Source organism: Chanos chanos, chromosome 3, assembly GCF_902362185.1.
Source record: "Chanos chanos chromosome 3, fChaCha1.1, whole genome shotgun sequence".
NCBI lineage: Eukaryota > Metazoa > Chordata > Actinopteri > Gonorynchiformes > Chanidae > Chanos > Chanos chanos.
Window position 1 is genome coordinate 19,962,378 of NC_044497.1, and position 16,131 is coordinate 19,978,508.

Genomic DNA, 16,131 nt, shown 5'->3' on the forward strand with positions numbered 1-16,131 from the left:
TGACCATGGTCTGTTTCTGTGGGGTTTCTTTTAATTTGATGTCAGTCGTAGGTAGGTAGGTAGATAAGGCTAAATGGAATTATTTCACAGTATTATTTTGTGCCCACTGCTCTTAAGATGTTTATGAGCAGTTTTGTATTTGTGTCATAGGATTCAACACTTGACTCAGGAAAAGGGTAAGTTGTCATTCATTCGTTCAGTCGTTCATTTTGTTGCAGTTTGAAAATGAGTTTTCCAAACATGATCTTTTGTTTTTCTTGTAGCCATAGGTCTTTGGATATGAACAACAATTCCTTTGCAGTCAGGACGACCGAGGGGGAAATGGTGCCTGAAGAAGGCTCAAGTTCACATTCAGAGAGGTATGGACTTCATCAGTGCTGTAGCTCATTAAGATGTTGATTTATGCCTTCGTTCTCTGAAGCGTACTGCTCCATTTCCCCTCCCACAGCTCTGAACACACACAGAGGAGACAGAGTCACTCAGAGATGCCAAAAAAGGCACACAAACAGAAGGTAAACGTTTCATCATGAAGAGTGTCAGTCTAGGACGATCGGCTGATTCACTTAAAGGTCAGAGAGAATGTTTGTTTATTTTATTATATTTTGGTGCCACTTTAGCATAAATCCAGAAACAGGGAACGTCACAGTGAGCCGGACAAGCAGAAGAGGCAGGACAAGAGAGATGGTGACCAGTCTTTGGAAAGGTAAATAACGTTTCAAACTCACTTGGTCTTCACTGTCTGTTGTTTTATTTGAGTCTGTTTCATTTTAAGTGAACCAGGTTATTCAACCTGATTTATTATATCTGTGAAATTTGTACTTCAAATTTAATCCTTTTTTCTTTTCCCTCCACAGAGATTTTTGTTATGGCAAGAACAAAAAAACAGAGGTAAAATCAGTTGGTTTTCCTGTTTGTCTCCATTAACTGTCCCTGAGTTTGGCAAAGTGTCTATTATCTTGGTGAATGCTCAAACAAAATTTGGAAAGGAGAGAATTGTCTGTGTGTGAGGTGTGCATTTTGCTTTCTGATAAATTTCTATGATGTAATTTCTGAAAATCATGCATGTTTTATCGTTCAGTGTTGAGAAGTAATCAGAGAGACTCTTATAGGATTCCGTAGTTCTTAAAAGGGAATAGACTGAATAATGGAAAGGACAAATAATGTGTATGTATATTTGATAATTAATAAGGAGTAAGGCTTCGGTCCTCTCTGGAATACTGTTATATGTGTTCTGAACTGTGTCTAGCGGCATATGGGACCATTCTTGTAGAGGGAAAGATTCTACCCCTGTAAGAATGGAGGAAATCTGCTTTGTTCTCAGTGAACCAGAATGTCCCGGGTTCAGTGATATTCTAGGTGAGGCCATGAAGGACTTGGTAAGCTGCTCTGTCAGAGTCTGTTTAGCAATGTTAACCTGGGCATTAAACATCTTGAGAAAAAGGGTAGTTGTGTCGTAGAGTGAACCTGGTTGTGTAGCATGGCTTCATGTTCCCTGAGTGTTATTGTGCTGTTCAGACCAATCGCTGTACCCATCAGACCCAGGTGTTTGGCTCAATGTTATTTATTGTGCACTGGTCATGGTTAGCAGCTTATAGTTTGACAGTTCCACTATAAATCCAAGCTTTTTTTAAGTTTTGTGACAGACAGGTTTTGTTGAAATCGGGTCACGGAGGTGTACATTCAGTTGTGTGGTCATTTCTGTGAGTATCATTTTGTCAACTTCAGCCACTACCCTCTTAACCTTAGGAATGTGGCCTTGTTTGGTATATATTATAGGGTTTGTTTTGCAATTCTGTTTCCATTGCTAAATAATTTAGCAGTTTTTGTGACCAATGCAACTTCCTTTTTTTTGCACCAGCTATGTGGCATCATTCAAACTGTGTTGATTCTCTTGTTGCATTAGAAATGTACATGTTAGTATTCAACTTAATACGACTCATGTATTTCCCTCCTTGTAATTGTTATTTAATCCTAAAGTCTTTTTTCGTCTTATGTTTGCATTATATTGTCTGGCCTATGGTATCTGTAATATCATTGCTGTTTGTGTGTGTGTGACTTTTGCAGGGAAAAGAGTCTGGGGAAGGCGCAGAGGTGGTTGTGAAAGAGGAAGATGACCAAGAACGACAGATCTTTGATGCATCTTTCGGATGTGGTCGGGTCAGTCCCTCGGTCAAGAAAAAGAAGGATTGGAAAAAGAAAAAAGAAGATCATGAAAAGGCTTTAAAAGGAGAGAGGGCTGTGAATGGAGCAAAAGGATCTGAACAGAAAAGAAAACACATCAAGGCTGAGGAGGAGGACTCCAAGAGGAATAAAAAGGTAAAGAAAGACGAGGCCAAACACGCAGAAAAACACAGCTCAAGTAAGGACGAGAGGAAAAACGACAACGCTAAATGGAAATGGTAAGTGGCTGGGTAAGACATAAATGCATGGCTCAGATATTTTCACTGTTAATTCATACTTAAGGAAACTAATAATGCTCAAAAAAAAAGAATAAAGTAAAATTATTTTTGAAATCTTGAAAGGTGTGACACTGAATTACAGGAAGCACTTGACCTGATCTTAGTCATTTGTCTGTCTATAAAGGCCTAACAGTAGTAGCTTCATGGAACTGATGAGATTATTAGTTTCCGGGGGACACATTAACATGTGACGCAACCCAGCATGTGAACGGTTTTGTTTGCCGGTAGCCTGCCTTACTGAACAGTTTATTGACGTGAGGGCATATCAATGAAAAGTTCTCTCGTCCGTCTGGAATGAACAGATGTTATTATGTCGTCTCCCAGCTGATCTGTGGTTCAGTGAGACTAAACAGACAAGCATGCGTTTTTCAGTCTGTAAGAAACTATGCCACCAGACTCAAAGCAACAAAACCAAGGTCAGTTAACACACAGTGTCTGTCTGTGCCTGTGAAATTGTTTGTCTAGGAGAAATGTCAGCCCCTCTGGGATTATTTAATGAAGCATGACAGAGAGATGTTACACTTTTAGAGTTATGTTTTTGGAGAGCAGAGCGTGGTAAGTGTTTTTTTGGTTTTTTTGGTTTTTTTTACTGATCAGTACAGCAAGTGATTTAAAACTCTGACAAAGTCCTGTCAACCTCAGCTTTCTGTGCATCAGGGGCACAAAGTCATTGTGTCCGTTCATCTAACCTAACCTAATTCATTTTTTTAAATCCAAATTGCACGTGTCTGAGGGCTTTCAATCTTTGGGTAGATGTGAGTAGCTCCACAAACATTCTCATAAAGTTTGGCTTGGGTTTACGTCCTCTCAGGGTGGCCTGTTTGACACAGTTATGACACACAGGTCTCTCTTACTCTTGGTCAGGTTCCAAAAGGACGTTTTCAGTCAATCACATCACAAAGTGTTGCCAAACAGTACAGAAGCTGACTAAACCTTCTCCATGTGTTCTTCCCCATAACACATAACACACGTGTTCTTCCCCATAACAAAATAAAGGACATATTTTTTTATTAGCTCTTCACTGATCAGTTGTCAACACTACTGTTAATGTACTTTACAGAGAATTATCAGTTCAAAAGAAAACCTGTGACTCTGTAACTCCTCTTTTCTGTTTGTATCATTTAATCACAATCCTTTGTGTACTGCTTGTCAGGTGGGAAGAAGGGCAGTCTTCCAACGGACAGAAATGGAAGACTCTGGAACACAGAGGTCCACTTTTCCCGCCCAACTACGAACCGTTGCCCAGTCACGTGAGGTTCTACTACAACAGTGAGTACACCTCAGTTTGGCCCTAGTTCCTCCAGCTGAAAAGTCCTAATTTTGGCCCTAGTTTCTCCAGCTGAAAGGTCCTGATTTTGACAGTAGCCAGGTATTGTGAGGTGCTGTACTTGTTCTAGGGGAGCCAATCAAACTGAGCCTGGCTGCGGAGGAGGTGGCGACATTCTATGCCAAAATGTTGGACCACGAATACACCACCAAAGAAGTCTTTCAGAAGAACTTTTTCGCCGACTGGAGAGAGGTAAACACCCACCCCCCCCCCCCATCCACAGAGCACAGACAGAAAAACAAAACCGAACAAAACCACCTAATTCCTCTCCTCTGCACCTGGCCGATGGACTTGTTTCTGTCATGTAGGGTTAAGTTATTGCTCAGAAGGTGTCCCCAAGATAAACCTGGAGCCTTTTCATTATGAATGTCCGTGTGCAGACACTCAGAACAAAGCCCATCTCTCTCAGTGAAAAATTCCTTCATTCCTGAAGTTGTTTTGAATCATCCTTTGTTCGACTGGAGACATGTTTTCTCGGTATTTGTGTGTGGTAACAGTATTTGGTTTTTCTGAAAATATTTTTTCTGTAGGAAATGACGCATGAAGAGAGGAAGCTGATCAAAAATCTGTCAAAATGTGATTTCAGCGAGATCCATAAGTATTTTATGGAGAAAGCAGAGGAGAAGAAGAACATGACTAAAGAGGAGAAGAAGGTAAGTGTGTTTGGGTGGTTGGGTGTGTGAGTGTCTAGGGGTGTGGTGTGTGTGTGTGTGTGTGTGTGTGAGTGAGACAGAGAGAGACAGAGAGAGTGTCTATATTATTTGTCTAGTCCTAAGGCACTGTTTCATATGCATTTATTCTGCATTTCCCAGTTTGCTGTTTCAGTACTTTTCCTGTCTTCTCCCTGTCAGGCCATGAAAGAGGAGGGGAACCGGCTGACAGAAGAGTATGGGTTCTGCATGCTGGATGGGCACAGAGAGAAAATCGGAAACTTCCGTGTGGAGCCTCCCGGGCTATTCCGAGGGCGAGGGGAACATCCTAAAATGGGCAAGCTTAAGAAGAGGATCCAACCTGAGGACATCATCATCAACTGTGGCAAGTGAGTGAGTGACACAGAAAGAGAGAGAGAGAACTCTCCTTCACTGAATCAAACTGCCTTTATATTTATCTATAACATTAAGACTCTGGATTAATCCTTCAGACTGGCAGTCAGTGTAGTTAGTGTTGCTAGCGGTATTGTGTAGTAACTGTAATCACAGCACCAACATGAAACTGAATGTCTTTCTGCCACAGTGTGCACATCTAATCCCAGATGTCTCTTGCTAGTCCAAACACAAAGACTTTTTTTTTTTGGAACACCGTATTTGACTGTTTCCATAGAGACTCAGAGATCCCAGAGCCTCCTGAAGGCCACAGATGGAAAAAGGTTCAGCACGACAACACGGTGACCTGGCTCGCCTCGTGGGTAGAGAACATTCAGGGCCATATCAAATACATCATGTTAAACCCCAGCTCCAAACTCAAGGTTAACACACAGCCTCACACTCACAGCATCTCTGCAGCACATAAAAATGACTGTCTGTGTGTGTGTGTGTGTGTGTGTTTAAAGACAGTAGTGTATTGCTCTCCTCCCGACACAGCTTCACACCAGGTGGTCCAAACTCTGCATACCTGAATCTAACTGTCTCTTCATTGTTCTTCAGGATGTAGATTTTACAGATTATTACACTTAATGGATGTGGAGTAACTCAGAATGTTGGATGACATCAGCGTGAGAACTCAGTGTAACTGTTAGACTCAGTAGCAGAGCGCTGAAGTAGCCATCTGGTGTGTAATGTGTAGATATCCTTTAATGAAATCGAAATCTCCATCTTAACTGTCAAATTTCATATGAGCTTGGTCACAAAAGAATTACAGTAGGCTTCATGGGTAATCTCCCATGATCCTCTGAACCAACTGCGCTTTGTTTGAAGAGAAAACGCCTGTCTGAACTTGGTACACTCTGTTTCTCTCACTGTTTGTGTTTTAAGTTGTCCAATCTTAGGTTTTACAGTTAGTTAGTCTGTTCAAATCAACACTTATGGGTTGGCTCTCCAAACAGCCAAGCCTGTGCCAAAATGCTGCATTTACACAGTCAAGAAAGAGATGAGACATTTTCTCTGTCTGATAAATTGGCTGGAAAATGGAGTCATTTTGGAACAGACACGATGCTGGAGAAAGTAGGTGTGTGCCATGTTGGGTTGGTTCAGTCCATGCGCGACTGACGTGACTGTTGTGGTTCTGTAACCTGGTCTGTTTACTGGTTCTCAGGGGGAGAAGGACTGGCAGAAGTATGAGGTGGCACGCAGGTTAAAGCTTATCGTGGCGTCCATCAGGGAGCAGTACCGTAAAGACTGGAGCAGTCGGGAAATGAAGACCAGACAGAAGGGCGTGGCCTTGTACTTCATTGACAGGGTACAGCTTCTCCTGCTCTCCTCTTACAGCTGATCAACTCTCACATTCAACACTGGATCGGTACTCACTGCTGAGTATCATTAAGAATGGACAGAACAGCTCTTTTCAGTTGTTTGGAGGGTTGTGTTCATCTTTCCGAAGGCGAGCCAGCCCATGCGTGCTGGCATTGACATTGTCATTCTGTTTGTGTTAAAGTCGTACATCCAGTTTATCTCCAATCTGGACTAAAATACTTCACCTTATGGTTTCTGTTTTAACCAACGACTGACTCCATCTGTCTCTCTGTGTCTGTGTCTGTCTGTGTGTGCATGTGTGTCTGCGCACGCGCATGTGTGTGTAGCTGGCTCTGAGAGCAGGCACTGAAAAGGATGATGACACTGCAGACACAGTGGGCTGCTGCTCCCTGAGGGTGGAGCACATCACACTCCACCCAGAGCTGGACGGTCAGGAGTACATGGTGGAGTTTGACTTCCTGGGCAAAGACTCCATCCGCTACTACAACAGAGTCCCTGTGGAGAAGCAGGTGGCTGCTGCTACAGCTCCACAGACATGACAGAAACACACAGTCAAGCATAATCATGAAAATACAGCCCAGTTTAGTCTACACAGTTCAGATATAAACACTAAAGGAGTTGTGACGGTGAAAATTATGGACCTAAGTGTGATTTCCTGGTGCACTGGACTTAACGTAAATGTAAAACTGCCCAATGAAAATGGGTCTGTGAATAAACAAATCTTTGCTTTTTCTGCTCAGGACTCCACTTCTAATGGGGAGAGTTTTCAGAACCTAACAGTGCTCATTTGTCGTTTTCATGCAGGTTTTTAAAAACCTGAAGATCTTTATGGAAAACAAAGATCCTGAAGATGATTTGTTTGACAGGATCAATGTAAGTTTATCTTAACTTTGCTCGACTAATGATTCTTTTTTTTAATATCTAATAAATGTTTTTCTCTATCATCAGTGATGCATGTGTGTTATTATCTGTAATAGTGTGTTTGTGTGTGTTTTTCTGTACAGACGTCCTACCTCAATAAAAGTCTCAGTGAATCTATGCCAGAGTTAACAGCCAAAGTGTTTCGAACCTTCAATGCTTCCACCACCCTACAGGATCAACTTAACAAACTCACCACTGGTTTGTTCCCTCACAGAGCCGATTTCATTCTGTCAAGTTTAACTGCACATCTCACACAGTTAATTCATTAAAACAAAAGCTCCCTTTTTAATATATACAACCTCCCTTGCGTAATAAGATTTTACCCAAGCAACATACTGTGCTGCATTGTATTATGAGCATTCATATTTATACTTGTGTAAGAACGTTTAGATTTTCCTGTTTTGAATTTTTGTCCTGAATCACAGGCAGAAAAAATGAAGGAGGATGTAGTCACATTATGTTCCCATGCACTTGCTAACTGTTTAACCACATCCTGAGTCAGCTCCTGGTATTCTGAATGTTTACAGATGACATGAGTGTGGAGGAGAAGATTCTCTCATACAATAGAGCAAACAGAGCTGTGGCTATACTCTGCAACCACCAGAGGGCAGCACCCAAAACGTTTGAGAAGTCCATGCAGCTGCTGCAGGAGAAGGTAATGTGGTTAAACAAACAATGTGTGTTGTGTGTCTGCTTGAGTTTAGAGGCTCTCTAGCTTTAGGTCTGGGAAGCTGTGATACCTTTAAGGCTGACATACTAATTCGGATAACTGATTTTGGATCTAATGTGGTAAAGCTGTGGTAAAACTGGTGCGTGTGTGTGTGTCTGTGTGTGTGCGTGTGTGTGTGTGAGAGAGAGATGCCAAATAAGACTGCTAAAATGGAATTTTGTTGCTCATTTTCTCCCTCAACACAAGATAGAAATCTATGTCACTTTAAATTATCTCTGTTACAACAGATCAAAAAGAAGAAGGAACAGTTGGTTGAAGCCAAGAAGGAACTCAAACAAGCCAAGAAATCACACAAAGAAACCCCATCAGAAAAGTCCAAAAAGTGAGAAATCAGCCGCCCGCAATGACAGTATTCACATCATAACAAGTCTGTCGGTTTGTTAACATGATCGCCCTCAACTTTCTGTGGATCTTCCTTTGTAGTGTCACTTTTTAATGGGGAATACTGGATATTTCACTCCAGTCTGAGTTTTTAATCAGTCTTTTCCCCTGAACGCACCCCTCGTTCTGAATAACACTCTTGTTCGTCGTTACATATGTGGAGTCCTGCAGCCTAATGAATCACACATGATCACAAATCAGACACTGCCTTGTGTTATTGTCAAGAGATTTGTATGCTCAACCATAAACTCTTAAAGCCTACCTGGAGACTTGTCCACATATACATATTTACTATTATCAATCATCTGCAACTTATCGGTCCAAACTGTATTTGTGTTGTGTAAATATACACTTGCTTAAGTTGTATGAGAACAAAATATGCCCCTCCAGCTTTCATTTCTATAAAAGTGAATGACCTAATGAATTAAGCCTGTATTGTTCAACCCTAAATAATCATAAGAGTAGAAATCGAGAGAATGGAAATGTTTTATACTTGTGTAATAAGTTTGTTTGATTAGCTACATGTGTACAGGTGTTTTTTTTTCTGAGCGTGTGTGTATGTATATGTAATGATGTGTACTGATGTTTTGTGTGTGTGTGTGTCAGACTGGTGGAGAAGAAGGAGAAGGCCGTGAGGAGGCTGCAGGAGCAGCTGACGAAGCTCCAGCTCCAGATGACTGACAGAGAGGAGAACAAAGTCATCGCTCTGGGCACGTCCAAACTCAACTACCTCGACCCGCGCATCACAGTCGCCTGGTAACAGCGTTCTCTATCTCACACACACTCACACACAATATCCTCTGGTCTCACTCACACTCAGCAGGAATATGAGTAGACTTGGTGCTAAAACCAAGATTTCAACAACTGTAGTTTGAAGCTCATGTTGCTATCAGCAATGCACAAAACAGATATGTTTTTTTTTCCCCCTTTCAAAAGGAAATTTACATATTGAGGAGTATTATCTACACACACACACACACACACGCACACGAAACAAAAAGGGCTTTTTCCTTAGTGAACATTTGATGTTAGTGAGTTTGGTTTCATTGGAGTATAAAATAGGGTAGTTATGCATAAATGCCTCAGTCCAAGTCTGTGGTTTTGAACAGATCAATGTGCAGCTGTGTGGCTATGAAATGATTTGTTGAAGCTTAGATTGCTTCTCTCTGCAGCTGTGCCAGTAATTAAACTGTAAACTCAATGGTGCTCCTCTAGAAGTGTAACTTACCTCTGTTTGTGAAAGCAGATCTGTGGTTTAGTGGTGAAGATCCATGAAACAAACTGAAGAAATCATCTTTGGCTGACAAGATTTAAAAAAAAGCTTTATTTAATGCTGTCTGATCGTGACATTTGTGGAACGCTTGCAGTGTAAATGTATCTTCAGTGGCAAACTGTAGGAAAGGAGATGTAAATTTGAGAGAAACTGTCAGAAAAGGGGAAATAAATCTGCAAAAACTGCAGTATTAAAATGGGTTTGTCCCTGATGGGCAGAAAAGGTTATGTTTCAGTAGCACCTGAAAGCTTGCATTTCAAAAATGAACCACACGCTAGATACAGTGTATCCTTTTTACCATGACTTGTTTGTTTGGTTTTTTTAGGCACTGTAATGCAACATTAAATTAACATTTCTCTGTTTCATAGTCTTCCCAAGAGAAGCATTCAAGCATCTTTAAAATCCTGAAATTTCCAAGGAATCCTTGTCCTCAGGCAACCATCTCACTTATCTGCCCGGCAAAAATCCAACAGAAACTCTGCATTTGTTCCTGGAGACCAGAAGGTCCCAGTGCAAGTCTACAGTAGGGAGGGGTCTCCTTAGAAGTTTCATGAGCTTTTTAAAGTCATAAACACCTGTCTTAGCTGCATTATCCTCCATGCCTTCAAATCAGATTTTCCCTCTCTTAAACTTCTCAGCACGCTTTAAACCTTGGAAAAGACTACCTCTTGGAAGCACATTCTCTTCCACCTAATACTCCGAGGCTTTTTATGATATTCCCACCGGCTTTGATCTTCTGACTTTTTCACCGTTCGCTTATTCTTTTATGGCTCTAGCAGGTTGTCAAGTCAGATTTGAATTGGACTTGGTGGTGGGGAGCAATGTTCAAAACTCGCCACAGATTCTCAGACAGAGCTACCTGTCCTGAGTTCAGTTCATTTGGCCTCTTGCTTTACGGGGTTCACAGTAGCCACGCTTTTCCAGAATGTACTGTGTTGTGCATCTGTTCTGGCAAGCAGGCAGAATGACCAAAAAAAAAAAAAAGTTAGCTGCGGTACTCTGTGTTAAACTGCGGGGCCAGAGGAGCTCCTCCGCAGACAGAGCCATGTAGTGGCTGTGAGTGATGCTAGCACATGCTTCCTCCCTTGCCCCAGCTCCGCCAAGTGACAGAACAACAGACCACGCTTGGATACAAACACAGTAACACAGGCGCGCACCCTTGGACCCCGGTCCACAGATGACAAATGTGGCACAGCTGGATTTGGGAGCATGACTCTCAGATCCAGATCATTCCCGTGCTCTGTTAGACAGTGCCATAGCAGTGAGCTTAACAGGCAAAGTAGCTGGTTGGTCAGAGGGTCATCACAGCTGGTGTGTAGGTTAACGGAGTACTGACAGCGACTAGAGGAATTCTGGATTAAACCACAGTAGGTTAATGAAGTACTGACAGCGACTAGAGGAATTCTGGATTAAACCACAATAGGTTAATGAAGTACTGACAGAGACTAGATGAATTCTGGATTAAACCACAATAGGTTAATGGAGTGTAGAGAGTGACTAGAGGAATTCTGGATTAAACCACAGTAGGTCAATGGTGTGTGGGCAGTGACTAGAGGAATTCTGGATTAAACTATGGAAGTTCATGTCTGTCTGAGGTGTTGGTGAATGTAGATTCTGTCACATACAGCCTTTCAGAAAGACAGCGCAAGGCTTGTAAAATCGCTAGCGGAACGTCCTAGGACAATCAAGTTTTATTTCACTTAGGGGATAATTTCTGATAGTCAATCAAAAAACTTGATTGGCTATCAGAAATGATCCCCTAAGTGAAATAAATTTCCCCCCTTTTAGGGGTGGACGATATAAACGGCGTAGAAAGTACACCATGAATTTGCCCTGCGGTATGGATTTTGACTATACCGTGCTGACTGGTAGAGCCCTCACAGATCTGAAGTGGCAATGACGGAACTACACCAGTGCAAGACAGCAATGCACTAAATTGTGCCTAGTCTGTCAGAAAGAAGAAGGCTGTGTTCGAAATTGCTCACTTGTTCACTCACTCGCTATTTACTACATAATGAATACGATGTAGTGCACTACGTAGGGAGGGAGTATGTGGAATTTTAAAAAGAAAAAAAAAATTAATAACATTATAACAAGAAGATTGTAATGCATTTGTAGAGCAATGTTGTCAAAAATGAATAGAAATACAGTTTTGGATGTTGTGTTATGCTGGAAAGTTTATATGAACATTTGCCTTAACTTTTGTGCCTAGCTATGCTAGCTAGCGAAAAGTGCTTAGCAAGCTGCATCTAACATTTTATTTGTTAGTTAATACTGCTCTAAATCTAAGATCTAAATCTCATTTTAGTGATTTTAAATTTAAATCTAAGATCTCTAGATCTAAATGAATATTTATTTTGACGGTTGTTGATTGATTTTGTGTATGATTGCTGCAGATTGTGCTTGTTAAATAAATGTTTTTATTGCTCTCTTGAATATATCTACAAAAAAATAGTGTGTTTTATTTGGGCTAGTCAAAATTCATTTTGGGCCACCAAAATCTGAAGAATGCCTGCCTGAAGGGCCACGAGGGATTTAGAAATTTTGCAAAGCCCTGCAGCGTAAAAAACCAGTGCTGAATAATTATCGGAGGACAGCTCTTTTTATTAGCTTCTGATTTGTTGTGATGTATGTTGTGATTGGTGTTTCTTTATTGTTGTAACAGGTGTAAGAAACATAAGGTACCGATTGAGAAGATCTATAACAAAACGCAGCGGGACAAGTTTGCCTGGGCTATAGACATGGCGGGAGAAGAATTTCAGTTTTGACACGAGTTTAACAGGCCATAATCACACTTCTAGTACATTCTTTTCCAAGTCTTCAGTTTTCTACTTCTTCATCTCAACATCTCATCTCATTCTTTTCTTCTTTTTTTGCAGTATTTTTCTGAAGTGTTACCTTTTGTCAAAATTAATTCTGTAAAAAATGGCTAGTTTATGTTTGACTCTTTTTCGTTAAATAAATTAAGACCATAAAGCCTTGTAAAGCCTTTGTCTCTTTTTTAACTTAACAGATTTTTTACGGCACTCTGGTAAACAGTGTTTAAAAGGGGGGGAAATTCAGTCTACTCTGCAAGCTCTCAATTGTCTAATGAAGGTTGTAGGAACCAGAATAAGGATTAGAGTTAATGCCAGACCTCACTTTATGTTTGTAGAAGGATTTTATCACAGCTCTCTCATCTGCAATGAGGTTTTTTTTTTTTTTTTTTTTTTAGATTGCAGTGAATTCAGGAACCAAATGCACTGTGGATATACAGGCTGAAGGGATGGAAAGACTCCTGTGGGACCCTGACTGGTCTGTGATGTTCAGAGAAATGTCTAGAAACAGGCTGTAATGTTCAGGTGGGGTGTTCAGGTGTCGACTTGGTAGCAATCGAAGTCATTACCAGACATCAGAAACATAGAAGAACCTACTCAGTCCAGTGTTAGCTTTGACGTCATGGCTGCTTCATTCAGTTTAAAAACAGTAATTGCCTATTTTACACTCACACTCTAAACTCCATGAGGGCGTTTTGTTATTTTTGCCAAAGGAATATGTACGGACTGACTTCCAGCTCTCTGCAGTACAGATTAATTGTCTTCCTCTGCCAAGTTAACCATGTGTCCACATGGACTTTTTGGACTTTATATTTTGTTTTGTTTTCTTTAGGTTTTTTCCTTCTTTTTTGTAGTCATTGCTTTTGGACTAAAAAAAAAAAAAACCTATCTGGTGTCATGTGACTGACTTTAGGACCAGCCAGGGCTTTTCTGAACATTTCTTTGCTACGGGGCACAAGAGTGGTCTTTAATTTCATGAACATTCACACTTTCTTTCTCTCGTTTTCAAAGGCTGCAAATCTTTCCATAGCCATTGTTCTCTGGACAGCTGCTGATACTAAGTGTTCTAAAGCGCATATTTGCAAAAACAAACATGCGTAAACTTTTAATTTAGAAATCGTTTGTTTTAACTGATGTAGACAACACTGATGGCGGAACGCTGTATTATTGTTTCCTATGTAAGTGACGTATGAACATTGTATTTTGTTTTCATGACAGATCTGAGTTCAATGCAATCAAAACGGTTTCACTGTCAGTCGTGGAACAAAACTGAGGGAAAAGCATCCTGCCATGCTCCCGTCTCTGAGCGCAGACTTCACAGAGGTGGAGAATGCAGCGGGATTTAACAGGGATTAAGCTGTTTCTGAGCGTCGGAGTTTCCAAGACTCTGCTGGATGGAACATCTGGTATTGATAAAGCTATTTCGGATACAACAGGCCTGTGAAATATGACAATTTAGTTACGTCTAGCTTTAAGCCAGAAGCTGCTAATTGTCTCATTTTTCTCAATGCCCGTGCGAGTTTGTGGAAGAGCAGAACCTGAAAACAGGGATCCTCAACTTCTCATTCAAAGTCCTATTGGTGACAGGAGTAGAGAAAATAAGGCAAATGATCTCTTTTTTTCCCAGCTTTAAGCAAGCAGTATTTTATGTGTAATCACTGTTGACTCTAGCTTTAGTGTCCTATTGCGATAAATCACTGCCAGCCAGCTCTGAGATTAGGTCTGTGTGATGCTGTATAGATTCTGAAATTAATTATTTGGATGTACACATCAAACCCATTCAGTTGAAATTTGTAATGAAGATGGCCATATGACCACAACAGAAAGCTATTAAAAAGCAGAGTCTAGGGCTGTCACAATCAGGCCTCTCTCCAGCCAACAGAAGGGGCCTTGTTTCAGCTGCTGGAGACTATAGCAATTACAGAGTTGCAATAATACGAGACAAAAGTTTCAACTGTGAGGTTTCCGCCTGGCCCTCTTGGCTATTTATTACCAAGACTCTCTTTGTTGGTAAACTGGTGACATGTACAGCAATGCTGGGACTGCCAGTGCCCCCTCTTTTCATAAATATTTCTCCAAAGCATGAGCCCATCTGGAAAGGCTGTGGTTAGCGCAATACCCCACACCACATCAAAGCCTCATGCAGCCCCTCCTAAAGAATAAGGAAATCTGGAACAAAGTCGCCTTTCCTCAAATCCATCCACACATGTGGCGACGGCTACTTTGTTTTTCAGCCGCAGAGACAGAACGCAAAGTCTGTGAAAAACACTAGCGCATTCCTCTTGCCCCTCATGTGGTCACAGAACAATTCTAGTGCTTAGAAAACACACAGACACACTTGATTAAACCAGTGAGTAATTATTATGTATTTTTTTGCAGCGTAGGATGGCTTGGCTGATTGGTTCTGTATTCAGCTCCGATTATTTCTCTGGCTTTGTTTCTTTTGCTCAGGCATCTGCTTGTAAGGAGAGAAAATCCCTTTTCTATTGACCTAAAAATCTGTAATTTACTGTACATGGGTCTTGCTGTACAAATAATTGGTATGAGTCTTCTCCTGAGTCCAATTTGCTGCTGGTGGCTTTACCTCATTGAAGAGAGAGGATTCAGACTGTATAATGGCATGTATAATAGGAGCACTGGCTTCCTTTCCTTCAAATCTCATAAACATTGATCATCAAATCTGAGCAAAAATATACCCGGTCCTACTGGTGAGATGGTTGAATTCCTCCTTCAGAATTGTATTAAAAAGCCAGAGAGGGAATAACTGAATGTTTCTGACTCTTTTTTTTTTTTTTATCTGAATCTCATCTTAGTGTGTGGCAGGAAGTGGTTTATATAACCAGCATAGATGCAGGTACTAGAGCAAGTCGACCTTCTCCGCAGGCCCAGTAGATGCGTTCTCTGCATCTCCATCTGAAATTTTGAGATTCTAATTCTCCTCTATCGCGGTAAGCCTTTTCATCCTTGCTTTGTGTTTCTGTAGCCTGAATAGTCTGTCTGATCCTAATCTGCAGTCTTCTCTGCACCGCAAGCTTTTCTAACAAGGATTTTTTTTCCCCCCCTTCTGTTTGCTGATGAGCTTAGCGACTTGGGCTATGGCGCTACAATGGGCTTACGCATGAGATCCAAATCAAATGCTCTTAAACTTAAAGAATACATTACACCATGCCAGTGTCCTTGGGGATGCCGACATATGCAAATGAGCACTTTTATTTTAAAAAAAAAAAAAGTGGAACTAAAGGCAGGATACGGAGTTAATTTGACTTTGACCAGGCTGCTCTGGTTGTTCTCTGATGCTGGTTTGGAAGACTTTCTTTGTGCAGTGTTGCTAAAGAGCTGGCTGTGGCTCTGATCCGTCTTATTGCCTTTGCTCGAACTTAGCTTGTGTGAGGAGGAACTCTGTCTCCAATGGCCATTGTTTGATGCAATCTTTGAAGTTGCAGGAAGGGGAAGGAATCCAACCTTCTCAATCCGCATCCCACACATCCACACATTCAGGCATGTACATAAATGTAAATACACACACACACACACACACACACACTTATATATATACACACACACATACATACATATATATACATATATACACATACCTATATACCTACGTATGTGTTCGTGTGCATTTATGTACATGTATGTAATTATGGATTACACAGTGTTTCACCTGCTATAGGAAAAAGAGACCTCAGTTGAACAGTAGTGAACAGTGAGCTGGTGTGCTCTTGTCTCTCAGTAGTTTTCCCTTTAATTTCTAGCGTCCGTAAGTGAAATCTGTCAGCTCATTAAAATGATCCACAGGCCACTCTCTTAGAA

At 41.1% G+C, this 16,131-nt stretch overlaps 1 protein-coding gene across 1 annotated transcript; it reads left to right on the forward strand.

The window, feature by feature from the left end:
• The first annotated feature begins 2,841 nt into the window (after positions 1 to 2,841).
• Positions 2,842 to 12,267, forward strand: top1mt (DNA topoisomerase I mitochondrial). The gene is made up of 14 exons (XM_030768397.1): positions 2,842 to 2,875; positions 3,613 to 3,728; positions 3,857 to 3,978; positions 4,317 to 4,439; positions 4,638 to 4,825; positions 5,107 to 5,251; positions 6,037 to 6,180; positions 6,521 to 6,703; positions 6,999 to 7,067; positions 7,199 to 7,313; positions 7,643 to 7,770; positions 8,073 to 8,167; positions 8,833 to 8,982; positions 12,165 to 12,267. The coding sequence occupies exons 3-14, from the start codon at positions 3,913 to 3,915 to the stop codon at positions 12,265 to 12,267; spliced, it is 1,509 nt and encodes a 502-aa protein (XP_030624257.1). The 5' UTR covers positions 2,842 to 2,875; positions 3,613 to 3,728; positions 3,857 to 3,912.
• Positions 12,268 to 16,131: the final 3,864 nt, after the last annotated feature.